Source organism: Notechis scutatus, chromosome 2, assembly GCF_049901735.1.
Source record: "Notechis scutatus isolate UNSWTSFEM ecotype Mainland chromosome 2, rNotScu1.2, whole genome shotgun sequence".
NCBI lineage: Eukaryota > Metazoa > Chordata > Lepidosauria > Squamata > Elapidae > Notechis > Notechis scutatus.
The window spans coordinates 224,984,777-225,000,737 of record NC_142010.1 but is presented as its reverse complement, the minus strand read 5'-3'; the positions used below and the strand labels follow the sequence as shown (position 1 = coordinate 225,000,737).

General features: G+C 35.8%; 1 protein-coding gene across 1 annotated transcript; it reads right to left on the bottom strand.

Annotated features, from left to right (window-relative positions):
- Window positions 1-3,507: 3,507 nt before the first annotated feature.
- Window positions 3,508-15,870, bottom strand: RIOK2 (RIO kinase 2). Its single transcript, XM_026672685.2, has 10 exons — window positions 15,691-15,870; window positions 13,687-13,825; window positions 12,629-12,745; window positions 12,295-12,470; window positions 11,294-11,382; window positions 10,477-10,668; window positions 9,901-9,993; window positions 8,518-9,030; window positions 7,714-7,810; window positions 3,508-5,747 (listed from the first exon to the last, which is right to left on the bottom strand). The coding sequence occupies exons 1-10, from the start codon at window positions 15,754-15,756 to the stop codon at window positions 5,586-5,588; spliced, it is 1,644 nt and encodes a 547-aa protein (XP_026528470.2). The 5' UTR covers window positions 15,757-15,870; the 3' UTR covers window positions 3,508-5,585.
- Window positions 15,871-15,961: the final 91 nt, after the last annotated feature.

The following is a 15,961-nucleotide window of genomic DNA, read 5'->3' as shown; positions in this document are numbered from 1 at the left end:
TCCCTGGCTGACTTATCTTTGTTGTTGGCTGAGCTAATTAAGGAGAGTAGGAGATTGACTACTGCTTTCTTCTGTGAAACACACCCACCTACTGGCTGGCTGGAGAAGCTAATCATGAGAAAGGCATTCCTCTTCTCATCCTGACATCGACAGAGCCAGAGCTTGGATTTCTGTTCACTTAACTCATAATGTTAATCACAAAGGGGAAAAATTAAAGACGTTGGCAAGGTTTATAGAATTTCACATATTCAACCAGTGGTAAAATGCAAACAGATTTGCTTAGGTTATTGGTAATACTGTCGTTTTAAATGAAAACATGCTCTGCTCTGATTTAAATACCTTCCTTTATTTCCTGTCACCCCACTCCAAAGTTTTCTTCATGATTGGGTTTGCCTCCGAATTTCATCATGAAATCACTTTAGTATCATGAAGAATGTGAAAAGTGTAGCTGTTGGTAGAGCAACATTTTCTTTCAGTTACATTTCACTGTTTTTACAGAGAATAGCACTAGAGCGGGGTGTCAAGCTCAAAGTCCGCAGGCTGGATCCAGCCTGCAGGGTGCTTAAACCTGACTCATGGGGCTGGCCTTGAAATAGCAAATGACAGTCGCACCGTGCCTCTGGCAGCCAAAATGTGGTATGGAGGGGCCATGTGCTGCCCATGTCCCATTTTTGGCCTAGATAGCCTCTTGCAGCACTCTGTCGGCTAAAATGGGTGTGGGGGGGGGCACATGTGACCTCTCCACATCCAATTTTGGCTGGCAAGATGCTGCAGGAGGCATCTGTCCCATCTCCCGGCCCTGGCCGACCCACGGAGAACTACAATGCTGATCCGGCACTCGAAGAAATCCAGTTTGACACCCCTGCACTAGAGGCAGCCAGAAGAGTAATAAACAAATAAAAGTAGACTTATAAAATGCAAAAAGGGCCACACTCACAAATTACAGGTAGTCCTTAACTTACTACAATTGAGCCCAACATTTCTGTTGAGACATTTGCTAGGTGAGTTTTGCCCCATTTTACAACCTTTCTGGCACAATTGGTTAAGTGAATCACTGAAGTTCTTAAATTTGTAACCCGATTGTTAAGTGAATCTGGTTTCCCCATTGACTTTGCTTGTCAGAAGATCACAAACTGTGATCACATGATTCCGGGGCACAGCAACCATTATAAATATGAACCAGGTGCCAAGGATCTAAATTTTGATCACATGGCTATGGGGATTCTTGCAAAGGTTGTAACTGTGAAAAACTGTGAAACTGAAAAACTGGAAAGAAAAACTGGTAAGTCACTTTATTCAGTGCCATTGTAATTTTGAACAGTCACTAAATTGTTGTAAATTGTTGTAAATTGATGACTGCCTGAAATTAAAAGCAAAATTAAAAATACAAATTGATTGAAAGTAAAATTTAACATACTTAAATAAGAATAAATGGCACTTTCACACTGCAGATTCCTTTGGCAACAAGTTGGCTTATAAGCAGTGGTGGGATTCAAATTTTTTTACTACCGGTTCTATGGGCATGACTTGGTGGGCCTGGCAGGGGAAGGATACTGTAAAATCTCCAGTCAGAGGTGGTATTTGCAGGTTCTCGGAACTACTCAACATTTCCGCTACTGGTTCTCAAGAACTGCTCAGAACTTGCTGAATATCACCTCTGCTTATAGGCCAAAGTTGTCTGGATAGAAATATTCTTGTCTCTGACCAAAGAATATCTGAGAGAAAGGAACTCAATAGTTCCAGAGGCTCCAAGCTATTCAATTCCCCAGAAATTTGCTTCTGATGGTTGTGACTTTCAAAGGAGTACTTTCCCCAAGGATATTAAAATTGGGCAGGCTCCTATGGAATAATTTTTCAGGAAATCATCCCTAAACATATCTGTATAATGCAAGTCATAAACAGCAGAATTTAGCTGGAAATAATACTATTGCCAGGGAAGTTATTTTATTAACGCAGGCTGGAAGAGAAATAATTTCCAAGATAACCATATAATCTGATTTTCCCAACTTCTATTGTTTTTATCAAATGTTATTTAATTCCTTAATTTCTGAGTATTTCATACCGTGTTTCTCATATAATAAGGCAGGGTCTTATTTTTTTTTTGAGCCCCCCAAAAATGGCTAGGCCGTCTTTTCGGGGTGACTTAATTCCCCCCTTGCATCTTCAGGCAGGCGGCAACGGCTTGGATGTTGACCTCGGCGTTGGTGGGGCACTTCGTATTGGGGCCAAGGCAGGCAGCACCATATCTGAGTGTGCAACAAAAGTACTTCCTAATGGCAAGCCCCCCCACCATTCCCCCATTTCGCATGTTTTAATATAGGCCTTAATTTGGGGGAGGGGCTTAATTTCATTTCATGCCTATAAAACATGCTGGGACTTCCTATTGGGGGAGGCCGTATTGTTGGAGAAACAGGGTAGTACAAATCTCAAAAGGTAAAAGTTCCCCTCACGCATACGTGCTAGTCATTTCCAGCTCTAGGGGGCGGTGCTCATCTCCGTTACAAAGCCAAAGAGCTAGTGCTATCTGAAGACATCTTTGTGGTCATGTGGCCAGCATGACTAAATGCTGAAGGCGCATGGAACACACTTACCTTCCCACCAAAGTGGTTCCTATATTTATACTTTCATTTTTACATGCTTTCGAACTGCTAGGTTGGCAGAAGCTGGGACAAGTAACGGGAGCTCACTCCGTTAGGCAGCACTAGGGATTCGAACCGCTGAACTGCCTACTGAATCACCATGTCCCTTATCTCTACTAGCCTGATAAAATCTAAACCACATTTAACATTAAGCAGTTTGGGAAACAATTGCAACTTTTGAAACTGCAATGATTAGTTGGATAAGCATCCTGAATACAGCAAGAAAAATACTGAAGAATTTCATGTTTTGCACCTATGGCGTACAGCTGTGTTCAGATTGTTAGGAACATTATTCATCTAGCCTACGTTAGCTGAAGTTCCTGGTAAATAAATTTGATTGAATGTATGTATATGAAACAGGAACGATGCATGGTTGAGTTCATGCTTTGTATAAATGACATGTTGACCTTTTAAAGATTTTAGATATTTCAAAAATCTTCTTAAAGAAAAAGCTGAGGCTGAACTCTTGTCTCTATCTATAAAGAGACAGGTTTTAATCTAAATAAAAGTGGAGTTAGGGAACATTGGTTATTTTTGGCCATACCTTTCTCCTAAGTAGTGTTTCTTTTTCTCAGAAGTAAATTTATTTGTTTAATGGTGCATAACCTTGAAGTACGTGCATGGGATTAGAGCCAAATTCTTGTATTTATATTTAATTTTTAATGTACCGCTTTGTTCTTTCAATGACTTTCTGCACTGTATGAAAAAGTTTAGGAACAAGCCATAATCTGAGAGCCTAGAAAAAAAGATATTGCAGTTTATCAAATCAAATAACTGAATGGAATCAATTTACCAAATTGGATTAATAGCAACATGTATGAATTGAATTTGATGCTTGATTTTTTTAAAAAAATTGAGTTGGAAAATTGAACAATTCAAAGTTTATTTTGTAAGGAAGGAAAAAATTCTATTGATTTACCACATTTTGCATTCTATCAATTATTTAGATTAGATTTATGCATAATACCAAGATTTAATGATATGGATTCGATTTTTGCTTCATATAATACTGCTCTAGGCAAGCCAAATCATAATGGCCTGTTTACCAAACTATGGTTAAACCTGGTTTACTAGTTTGTGTGAATACAAAAATTGTATTGAACAGCAAAATCTTTCACTTGAACTTTTGGGATGAAGAAAGAAAAAAATGCTTCGGTAAATTATATTCCAACAGGATGATTCACTATAACTCAAACATTACATAGTGGCACTTCTATATATAGGGTCTTGGTCACTGTAAAAACTGTACTGTGTCAGCTAAAATTAGGCATAATTTTGAAGTCTCAAATTCAGTTGTTTTGACATACTTCCTTTGGAATGCTCTGAGCTCAGGAAAACCTGCACAGAAGTGTGTACCACAAGTGTTGCAGATGTTTTGCTATGTGTTTCAGAGTGCAGTGATCCATAAGTGAGTTCTTGCCATATTTATAATTTGCGGGGATCTAAATTTTGGGGGGGTTGGTGAGCGATTGAGTACTTCTTGGGAAGTATCCATTGATCAGTGATTGAATTTGGTGCCATTCCCTTTTGATTGGCCCACTTTCTGATTTTGTTGTGAATATTTAGAATAGAATACTTTATTGGCCAAGTGGGATTGGACACACAAGGAATTTGTCTTGGTATAAATTCTCTCAGTATACATAAAAGAAAAAATACATTCATTAAGAATCAAGAATCATAATGTACAACACTTAATGATAGTCATAGGGTACAATAAGCAATCAAATCATAATTTATATTTTATATTTTAAATTTCTATTTTGTTCTTGGTGATAAATCATGTCTGGTCTCATTGTTCTCTTGATGGCACCTTCTCTGGCCGTTCTGCCATTTACTTGATCGGTTGTTGTTGCATATTGCCAGTTTAAAAAATAGCAAAACAGCCAAATGATCTATGCTTTAGTGCAAATCTTCCAGAATCTGATAAAACACCCCCACCCCCAGAATACAGAGAGAATACAGAGAGCCTGAACTACTACTAATTTAAGAGTGGGTTTTTTTCTTATTAAATACTCACCAGCATGGACCCGAAGATGGAAAGTGAAGGGGCAGTATTAAATAAGAATAACAGAAAGGAACAGAGAACATGCAAGTGCCTAAAAATGGTATTGGAAAATAGGTTTTACACACACACTACCGTTGGTGAAGTTAATCATGGTTTGATTTACTTCCTGGGATCTCACTAAACTACAATCTAGCAGACTGTCTGGTTTCAAATTAGAAATTGTTGAGTCACATAATAAAACTATGCTAGGCTTCTGGTTAAGCGTAGGAAGTAATACCACTTAAAAGCTGATTATTTTTCAAAATATCAGATAATTTTAATGCATTTTTTAAAATAACAGAAATATTCTTAGTATAAGGGTCTAGGCAAGAAATGTTCATAACACAAAAATAACAATTACTGTTAAATGAATGACCAAAATTCTTATTCCACTGAGCTTTTTATCTCTTAAGTCAAATTTTTTATTTTTTTATTACTCTTGTTCTCTTGTAGTTTTTTTCCAAACAGATTTAAAAAAAAAAAAAATCAAAGTCTTTGGGATGCACCCAAACTTCTATGATGTTTTTCTTAAATAATGGTAGATCAGATCAAGCATGCCAACTGATTTTTTATATTCTAAACATACAACATTTTGGCTAAATAAGCCTATTTGTCAGCCTCAGGACCTTTGGCAATAGGCCATTTAGTAAAATGTTGAATAAATATATGAAAAAAAAAATCAGCTGTACACCTCATTATTTTTTTTGAAATGTTCTTGCAAGATCTTTGCAGTATCATTTTCATTACCTGACAGTTTGGATGGGGTTTATAGCGGTAACCTTTGGGATTTGGAAAAAAGAACTTTAGATTTACATTCCTCTCTGTAAGTAGTTATTCAAAATAAAAGATTTGTTTGATTTGTAAGATGGGAGAAAAAAAAAGATAAATGTCTTCATAGGATGTCATTCCCAGAAGCTGGTTGAATCCAAACTTGATTTGATATTGTACATGTTTTCCCGCCGTTGTTTGGTGTAAATGTTAGCTTCTCCTTTCTGCAGTCGTCGTCTGAAAGCAGCTTTTTGTTGTTTATTTAGCTGGCGTTTTACCTTCTGTTTTACCAGTTCCTGAAATAATAGTTTCATCAAAACATTAGTCTTGTTTGCAATAAAATAATATCAAAATATTACAATTCAACTTACACATTATGCCATTCAATCAAATTAAAATTTCTGGGGAACGCTCAAGATTAATTTCTTTTGATGTCTACAAAAACCTGTAATAAGTTAAAAAATATCAATGTACTTAAGAATAAGCAAGTCATGCAAAGAAGCAAGATGTTGCAGATGTGTTTTGAGATTGTTTAGAAGAATACTAGTCCCTCTTGTGGCTAGGCCCAGAAATAAATGCCCAGGAAGTACACAAATAGATTAGAAACTATTTTCTGAGACCCAATTTACTAAATAGGATGGTAATTTCTCCTTCATTCAACATTGCAAAAATAATTTAATGAGCTACAATACATAAATTTTAGTTTGAAAATATGAAAAAGGAGAGCCTGGCATTAGCAACTAAGCGGTAAAGTTTTAAGAATGCTGAGTACTGCATCCAGTTTGTTCACCACATTATAAAAAAGATGTTGAGACTCTAGAAAAAGTACAGAGAAGAGCAACCAGGATGATTAGAGGACTGGAGACTAAAACATATGAAGAACGGTTACAGGAACTGGGCTTGGCTAATCTAATAAAAGAGAAGGGCCAGGGAAGACATGATACCTGTATTCCAATATTTGAGGGGCTGCCACAGGGAGGAAGGGGTCAAGCTATTTTCTAAAGCACCTGTAGGCCAGACAAGGAACAATGGATGGAAACTGAACAAGGAGAGATTTAACTTGGAAATAAGGAGAAACTTTCTGACAGTGAGAACAATCAACCAATGGAACAGCTTGCCCTTGGAAATTGTGGGAGTGCCATCACTTGAGACTTTCAAGAAGAGATTGGACTGCCATTTGTCAGAAATGGTGTAGGGTCTCCTGCTTGGGCAGGGGGTTGGACTAGATGACCTACAAGGTCCCTTCCAACTCTGATTATCTGTTATCTGGGGTATACAACAATAATTTGGTTACCCACCAAAACAAAGGAGGAATTCATACTTCCCCATCTGTGCTAGTTTGGAAAGCTGTGCTGGGAAATTTGTTTAGGCATGGAAGGGAGCTAGTAGTGGTCTTTTCCTATTTCTAAGCACTACCCAAACCTCAAAACAGTGAAGATGCATGGAATTAACAAGGATGCTGTATAATGTTGTTTAAAAATTAAATAAAGCATTAATCCTCAAAATCCATGCAGGCTTTTGCTTTTTTTGTATTCTCCATCTCAAGTTACTCCATATAATATGTAGCCACTTGAAGGCACTATCGCACAAGCAAAGTATAAATTAATGAAGCTACACAGAAAGCTGAAACAAATATTTATAAAAATAGTTTTCAGATTTGTGGAAATATATTTAATTTTGTTGTGTGCAGTTAGTAGATCACTGTATTTACAAAATTGTACTAGAGTAACAGAAAATATATATTTTAAATAAATTCATCTTAATTCTAACTTGAGGGTAAAAATAACTAGAAAACCTCAATAATCCCATCAACACTTTAAAATTCAAAAGAGGTATCTGTGTTAGGATTTAATTAGAAGTCATTTCTATTCCATTCAAAACAAGCACCTTTAAGACATTTTTTTTTACAATTTAAAATGAAACGTAACTGTTTAGATCTTAATTGTCCTTCGATAAAAATCATTTTAAAACAATGTGTTTAAAAGATCGAGACTTAAGAATAAAGAAACTGAATATTCTGGATCCCCTTAAATTGATTTTATCCATTACCTGAAGTTTAAAACCAATATATATATATTTCCGATAATTGAAAAAAATATTTACCAATATAATATTACATTTCTATTCCCTAGTAAAGATCTAATGCATGTGAAATTATACCAAACAAGTGTTAATGAACCTGCGGTCAGGCTTGGCAGTAGATGATTTTTGGGGGGGGGGGGGGGGGAGGAGGGTCCTGAGACCCATTATGTAAAAACTTACAGGAGGAATTGTTGACTGGCTTGTAGTACTCTGTATTGAAGTCATACTAGTGGTTCTTGTCCTGTGCTGATTGACATGAAATAGGCTCTCTTCATCCCTAAAATAAGAAAATATTTTTTAAATCACTCACTTTTAATCCACATTTTGCTACGCAGCTTTTCCAATGCAAACAAATTGGAACAACGCCATTCACAAAGGCTGTTTCCACAATCCCAATTTCGTTAATGGCCATAATGCCCTAAGGAATTCACTCACAAAACTTGCTGAAGGGGTGGAGGTTATTCTTGGGGTTCCTTAAAGTAATCTGGTTTATTGAATACAGGCAGTCCTCAACTTACAACCACAATTGAGCCCCAAATTTATGTTGTTAAGTGAGACATTTATTAAGTGAGTTTTGTCCCATTTTACGACATTTCTTGCCTCAGTTAAGTGAATTACTGCAGTTGATACAGTTAGTAACGTTAAAAGTTGGTTAAGCGAATCTGGCTTCCCCATTGATTTTGCTTGACGGAAGGTCACAAAAGGTGATCGAGTGACATTGGGACACAGGCAACGGTCGTAAATATAAACCAGTTGCCAAGCACCTGGATTTGGATCACACGATCATGGGGATATTAAATGTAAAGAAGTTCAAATGAAGCTCATAGTATGTACCAACGTTTGAAACAAACTCACCATTAAAAAACACTACCTGCAAAGATTACACTGTGTGCTTAATACTTGAGAGAGAAGCTCACCTTCTGGAAAGGCAAAACCAAGAAACCACACATAGAAAGCTTCTAAATGATTAGTGTAGCTCTCTACCTGAAAGGTCTAAATTCCCTGTTTAATGTAGACAAATCAACCAGACTGGAGCATTCATCTTCATATTCTTTGTCAGCGGTATCTTCTCCATGAGCCACTTCATCTTCCAACTGGGTGGATTTTTCAATGTTGTTCTTATCACCACGAAAATCAATGACTGAGCTTTCAGGGTCAGACTTCTCTTCAGTCATCACCTGCCCTTCCATCTCTTGTAAGGCACAGCTGAATTCCTGCAAATCTAAACTGTCTTCATCTTCATCTGCACTATCTTCCTCAGGGGTCTGCAACAAACCTCCTGAAGCTTTTTTAACCTCATGTATGAAATTCCCATCAGTCGTTTGATCTACGCTGTTAAATGAAGCAACCTCTCCTTCTGGATCTTGCACATCAGAAAAAGTCTCTGTTTTAAGATTCTCAGATTCAGGGCAATCCATATAAAGTAATTCATCATCTTCCTGCATTTCTTTGGTGTAGCCACTGGCTGAGATTTCAACATCAAGAGAACACTCTTTCCTGGTAATGTTGAAATAAAGTGAAACAAAAATCATTTTTCAAGTAACACTCAAATCATAATATCCCCCCTCCCAATAAAAAAAACTCTGCTTATTTATAATGCGCTAATACTTCCAAAAGGAGAGCAGGAAAAAATAATTGTGATCTTGAGATGGAATTCCAAAAATTACTAAAATGATTAGTTATTTATTGTAAATTGACTCAAATCTTTTTTTTTAAAAAAATGGGGATGGAGGAAGGGAAGATGAATCTTTGTTAGATAGTGATTATAAAGAAAAACAGAGGGAGATTTCCATTTAGATCAACAAAATGTCTGAATATCAGTAAAAATGATAGTAGGAACTGGAAGTAAATGGGAACAAGGGGTTCCCGTCATAATACAGTAAGAAAAAAGTTATTGAGGTCTATTTATACAAAAGAGAATGCTTGTTTGGATACATTGCTTTCTAAGAATAATTTGATCCATAATTATTGATTTTAATAACACGCCCAAAATGTTTAAAAATAAACATCTTGAAACCTCAGAACATACTGTAGATAAATGAAAGGAATAGATTAACAACATAGCTACTTTGAATCTTGTGTTTTCATGTTTAATAAAAAATTACATTTGCATATGAAGTACAATACATGATTTGGGTCCTTAGCAGATACAATTTAATGTAATGGTTAAAGGAAAATACAAGGGTAATAAAAAAGCTAAGAAGTTATATTACTTCTCTTGGAAGGCATGGTTCATACCGGTAGTTAAATTTTAATATACCAAATATATCTACAGGTGAAATCTCAATGTATATTGTATACCCAGTACTATGGAAGACAAATAAGAATGAAATAAATATTCATGTGCTAATATACCAGATAGCTTACCTAACATCCTTAAAAGTTGGATACAGTTCACTTTCATAGCTGAAGCGCTTCATGAAGAAATCACGGATACATTTCACATCTCTATCAAAATACCTGAATTAAAATATTATTAGAAGATTTTTATTTATATCTGGTCATAATTATAAGACTCTTCATGGCTTAATTAGAATAAAAGAATTAAAATATTCATGGTACAAACTTTACAATAAGAACAATTAAAAACCACTAATCAAGCTCAAGAATGAAAACAGAAATTCAAGATTAAATTAGGAAAAAGTTCCTAGAAACTATTCCAGCACAAATTCACATTAATCTTTAAATGTCAAATTACAAAAATAATTATTCAAACTTCCCTAAAATAAATTATTTTACATAGCGATTGATACAAAAAACACTTTGGTTTTAGTTTACCATGATTCTGATTTACTGGCTTGCAAGCTATAGGTTAGAATTCAGTGTTATGTGAACAAGCCATTATTGTTCAGCAAAACTTAGTTGCAATAATGCAAAATTTTGTTGAAATTTAAATCAAGGCAACTTTCTTGAGTTGACTATTTACATGAAGAAGTTACTCACCATTCAGCATTTGGGTGAGAGGTTGATACCATCTGTGGGAAATCAATCATTGTAACCTGGTCTTTATTATCTATCATGAGATTGAATTCATTAAAATCACCATGGATCAAGCCATGGTTGGCAAGTTTTACAATTAATTCCATCAACTCATTATATAGAGATGCAGGGTCTTCAAGATGACGCACTTGACACCTACATAAAAAATTAAAAAGATAAAAGCTCCATTTAGCTATAGAGAAAAACAATATCAGACTAGAATACAATTGGCTGAAGAGAAAAAAAATCTCACTAGAACAAAGGAAAACAGAAAAATTTATAAGACAAAATAATATGCACAGTTCAGTTTCCCTGACATGTCAACTCAAGGCGGTTTACTCAGTTGCAATAAACCCTACAGATTATACCAGTCACCCAGCAATATATGAGTGTAAATGTGCAATTTTGTATGTGTGTGTGTGTATATACGTACATTATTATATATAAAACATTAAAAACAACATATCAGAAAAAATACAATGTTTCTCAAACTTACCCATCTCTACTTGTAAGCCAACTATGTGGAGAAAAGAGCCATTTATGCCAATACTATCTAGTTGGGAGACCTAGTAGTATAATTGTTTACATTAAATGAGGACAGTTCACATGCAATTGAAGTGACGTATTGTGGCTTATTCCTTTTGAAATGTGTCTTGAAGAGAAGAACTATTTCTGTGGTGATTTTTTTTCCAAAAAAGCAGTGACTGGCAGCTTATCAATTCACCACATTGGAAGTGAAGGAGCCTTAATAGATCTGTACCAGGCAAGCACTGATACTTACAGTGGGTAGCCATTGACAAGTTCCATTACTACTGCATGTCTATTGTAGTCATAAGGTTTTGGAACAGGAAACTGTCTGTCATACAAAGCCTGGTCAAGGAGGAAAAAACAACCAAAGACATACAAACAGGCAACATGAGTAAATACATTTCCTTTGGAAGGGCAAATAATTGTTCTAATCTATTAACATTAACTTTGGTGAATAGCCCAAACACATTTGTACAAATTATGCACAAATATAGGAGTGGCAGTGTTACATCAGGACAAAGATCCCTCTCATTTCTTAAAGTGGCCACTCAATTGACTGGAAGAAATGTCTGGACTTGTCCTTCACAAGTGACACTAAAATAAACTATCATACTGGTGGATAAGCTAATAATTTTAGATGACAAAATACACCCCTGAAATTGAGTTTGGCTCATCTGTGAATGAGCTTATAAAACAATATATTTGGCAATATAGTCATGTATCCTGTATACAGCCGGAGAGAAGCCTATCTACAATTTTTTAAACCAACATGCCATGAAAAAATGCAGGTTGGCTTATGTGTGGGAAGGACATTTTTCATGGTATCAAGGATCAACTTAGGCATGGATGGGGTTATATACACAGTATTTTTAAATGTGGTATATCCATTTAAACATAGTAATTAGCAGCCATTACTGGTCACAACATCCATACAATAGTTTGTCTGATCCCTTTTAAAAGATGTCCATCACAATTCTGTGACAACAAAAATAAAAACAATACAACTTATTGGTAAACCTAGTTGTGAATCGCAATCATGGATGAGCTAAATGAACTCAAAACAATAAGCTTATGATGATTCTTACAAGACTTATCAAGAGCATATTAGCAAAATATAAAAAAACCTTGGGCATTCTAAATCAAACCATTTTAATGAGTGAAAAGAAAATTACAGGAAGGCAACAGAGTCCTTGATGTATCTTATTCTCAGTTACAACTATCCTGGGTCATCAATCAGGGATATATAAGTAGTACCTTCATATAGGCAAATTCTTTCATTGCAGCAAGACGTGAGAGGTAGAGCCATGACATCTTGTGTCTGTGTTTGTGGTAATCACGCTTGTTTTTCAAGTTCCGAAAGGACGTTCTCCCAAGCCTATGCAGTTTTAATGCAAGTTGCTCTTCTTTTTCATTTGCAACAATGTAAATATCTTTAAAACAAAATTTCATTCATGCATATGCACAGTATCACTAAGCAGTTTCAACAGTCAGCATTTTTGGGTGGGGGTGGGGGGGAAAGAATTTACAAACAAAGGTTATGATAACTTTCCCAACTTCTCCTTGCCAATTAAACTAGTGCTTAAAATACCTGATTCTTTTCCAACACCCATTTGGTTCCCAACAGAACAGATCACGTCTCGGGAAGTCAGTGTTTTCAAGGCAAGGTAATCATACCCTCCATTAGTTAATCGATAACCTTGGACAGCTGAAAAATTAAAATATGACAACAGTATGCGTATGTTAATAACTTAATATGATTATCCTTCTGATGATATAATCCTGCAATTATATTGAACTATAATTCCTAACATTGCTGATCATCCCATTCTTTCTGCTGGATGAACACAAGCTGGAAGAAATGGCATGTTCCAGGTCTCAGCTATAAGACACTGTCAACCTGTGGACACTCCAAGGCATATATTCTCTGTGAATGGGCTTATCCTCTGAACAGGATCCACCCAGAGTTTGATGTGACTCCTTTTGTACAGCTGTGAAAAGTTGGCTTTCCAGGAGACCTACTGATTTGCTCCCTGGTAGTTATTGTAATGAGTTGGTCATCTTTCCAGACATGTAGTATATATTATGTCAGTTTCTTTTTATTTTTATTAGTTGTAGGGTAATATCTATTATTTCTAATTGGAATTTGTAAACTGCTTAGACTTATCCTAGCCAATGAGCTGGCATTCAAAGAAATAAACATATCATCTGTAATGTTGACTATGGAGGCCTTGATATTTTCTGAGCTTGGTTGCACCAACCCCAAGCTGATTACAATAACAGATTTCAGACAGAAGAAACTTCATAGTTCAATCCCGAGCTACATATATTCTCTTCTATTGAACGGCTACAGTGGGCTAAAAAGTTGTGGAAAAAACATTTTCAATTATTGAAAGGACTCAAAATAGTTAATTTCAGAATCATCTCATAATTGTGTATTCAATTTGAAAGAAACCTTACATATACTAAGGTACATCACATGCTATGTACTTAAGTGTAAAGGGGACTGAATGTATCTAAAATGATGAAAAGTTCTGTGTTTTCTATTATTTATATAATTTGAAACATGATAGTAAAAGTGCATTAATACAAAATTAACCTTTGCTGGTAGATAAACATGCACAGAAGAATAAAAACATTTGTACTTACTTTTAGTTCGTTCATAAGCTGTAAGTCTGTGTTTTGTTAATTCTTTCAGAATTTTATTACAACCCCCGTGTTTAAGACTGGCAATGGAGGCAATCAAACTAGGAGGGACTATTTCATGATTCTTCATGCCCATTTCTACCTGTAATAACAAAAAGAAAGAATAATAAATATAATGTATTATGATAAGCCTAACTTGTTATCTTTCCTATTCTTTTAAATGTATTTTATATGTACGAATGTATATTTTGAATGCATGTATCAATTAACTTTGATAATCTGATAAAATATAGATGGCTTAGTCTTGAAATGGTAACTTATCAGACTTACCTTGAAATGGCATTCTCTTTTTTTGTAATAAACTTGATTAGTCTTTTATATTTTTAAAAACCAAACCAAAAACATACATATTATGACATTAACAGTATGTGACACCTATATCATAAACTTTTATTTTGTGCTTATTTACATATACATTTTTTGCAAATGAAAACATTTAATCTATAGGTTGCTTATCATTAATTCTTTCATCATGCATTTGTCTTAATTCAATCCAATCATACCATTTCCCCCAAATTCTATAATATTCAGTCGCCTTTCTTTCATAACATCAGGGTTAATTTATCCATCTCAGCACACACATTATTTTTTGAATGATTAATTCGTCTGATGGTATATAATTGTGCTTCCAACATTGAGCATAGGCAATTCTAGCAGCCGTTAAAATGTGTAATATTATATATTTTATATTTTTCCCACATTTCTTTTTAAATATCCCTAACAAGAATAATTCTGGTTCCAATTCTATTTGTTCCTTAAGGTGAAATGGCATTCTCAAGGCAAATGAATGACAGAACAAATTATTGGCAGGCCTTAATTCGAGTCCAGATTAATCTCAACTCTGTATCTTCCAAAAGCACCTAATTCACACCAAGCATTTAGTATAATCGGAAAAAATGAGACTGCATGAACCTCAGGAAGACTGGGTTAAAGTTTAATAGAATGGGCAAAGAATTTATCTCTGATGCATAAACTCTTAATGTACATACAAACACAACAACCAAGTGATAATCATAGATACCAATAGAAAGTAATAGGATAGAAGGATAATAGTACAGCCCTACTACATACATACATCTTTATATACAAGGGATCTATCCTTTGTTTAGTTTAGTTTAATAGTATGCATACTATCTCTCTGTTAATGTCCAATCCACCCAGCCATTCAAGCATAGGGTGGTCTATGTTGAAAAAAATCAAACATTGAGCAGGTGTAAGCTCTTGATGGACATTTGGACACAATGTGATGGATATTTTGTCCAGGAGCAGTCACACTGACAAGACCCCTCTAAACAATGAGTCCTGGCAGACACCATGTTGGCTACGGATCCTGTTCAGAGTTGGCCAATGCTGGCGAGGAAGGTCAAAATTTCTCTCTCAAGATAATCAATATAACTTGGTAAACTCGCAAGATACGGTTTTCTCGCCGTGTACACGTATACATCTGAAACTAGACTGCATTGTTTCTCTGTGTCATATATGTGGGTATATGCATAATTCTATATTTATTTCTTTATCGTCATGGTAATGTAGTGTATATTGGAGATGGTGATCCTTTTGAGAGCTTGTATGCAACGAAATTTCATTTTAATGTATGCCGATTAGTGTACATTCAAAGTGACAATAAAGTTATTCTATTCGAAATTCTATTTTATTCTAACTTTATTTACTTTTTTAAAAAACAAACAAACGGCAGCTCATCCGTAGAGATGTGGAAGCCCCAGATGTTCCTGAACCCTCAACAATTCCAGTCATCATGCCTAAAAGCGAAGGGTTCTGGAAGTGTCAGAACATCTGGAGGGTCGCACAACCCCACTCGGGTCTCAGCACTTTTACCCGGAGCCATCCTAAATCTCTTGCAGCAGGAGAACACGTGGCCGTCCCGACCAATTCAGATCTCAAACCTCCTCTGGATTATATAAATCGAATCCGCCAACCCAGGCTTACCGCAGTGAGGACCCTAAAGTGATCCCGGGAAAGGTATCGGAGTAAAATAACGTTCAATTTCCCCATAGCGTCGTCCGGATACTCGCCGGCAGGCCAAAGAAAACCGACGACTCAATCTCGCCCAAGACGCCAATCTCGTTTCACTTATTTGGGATACGCATGCGCGCCCTTCTTCCTGTCCGTCTAATGCGCACGCGCCAAAGTGCACGTGCCTCCTCTCCGCGTTGGGGGCCATTTCGAGGCCGTTCTTCCTTCCGGATCCTGGCAGCTG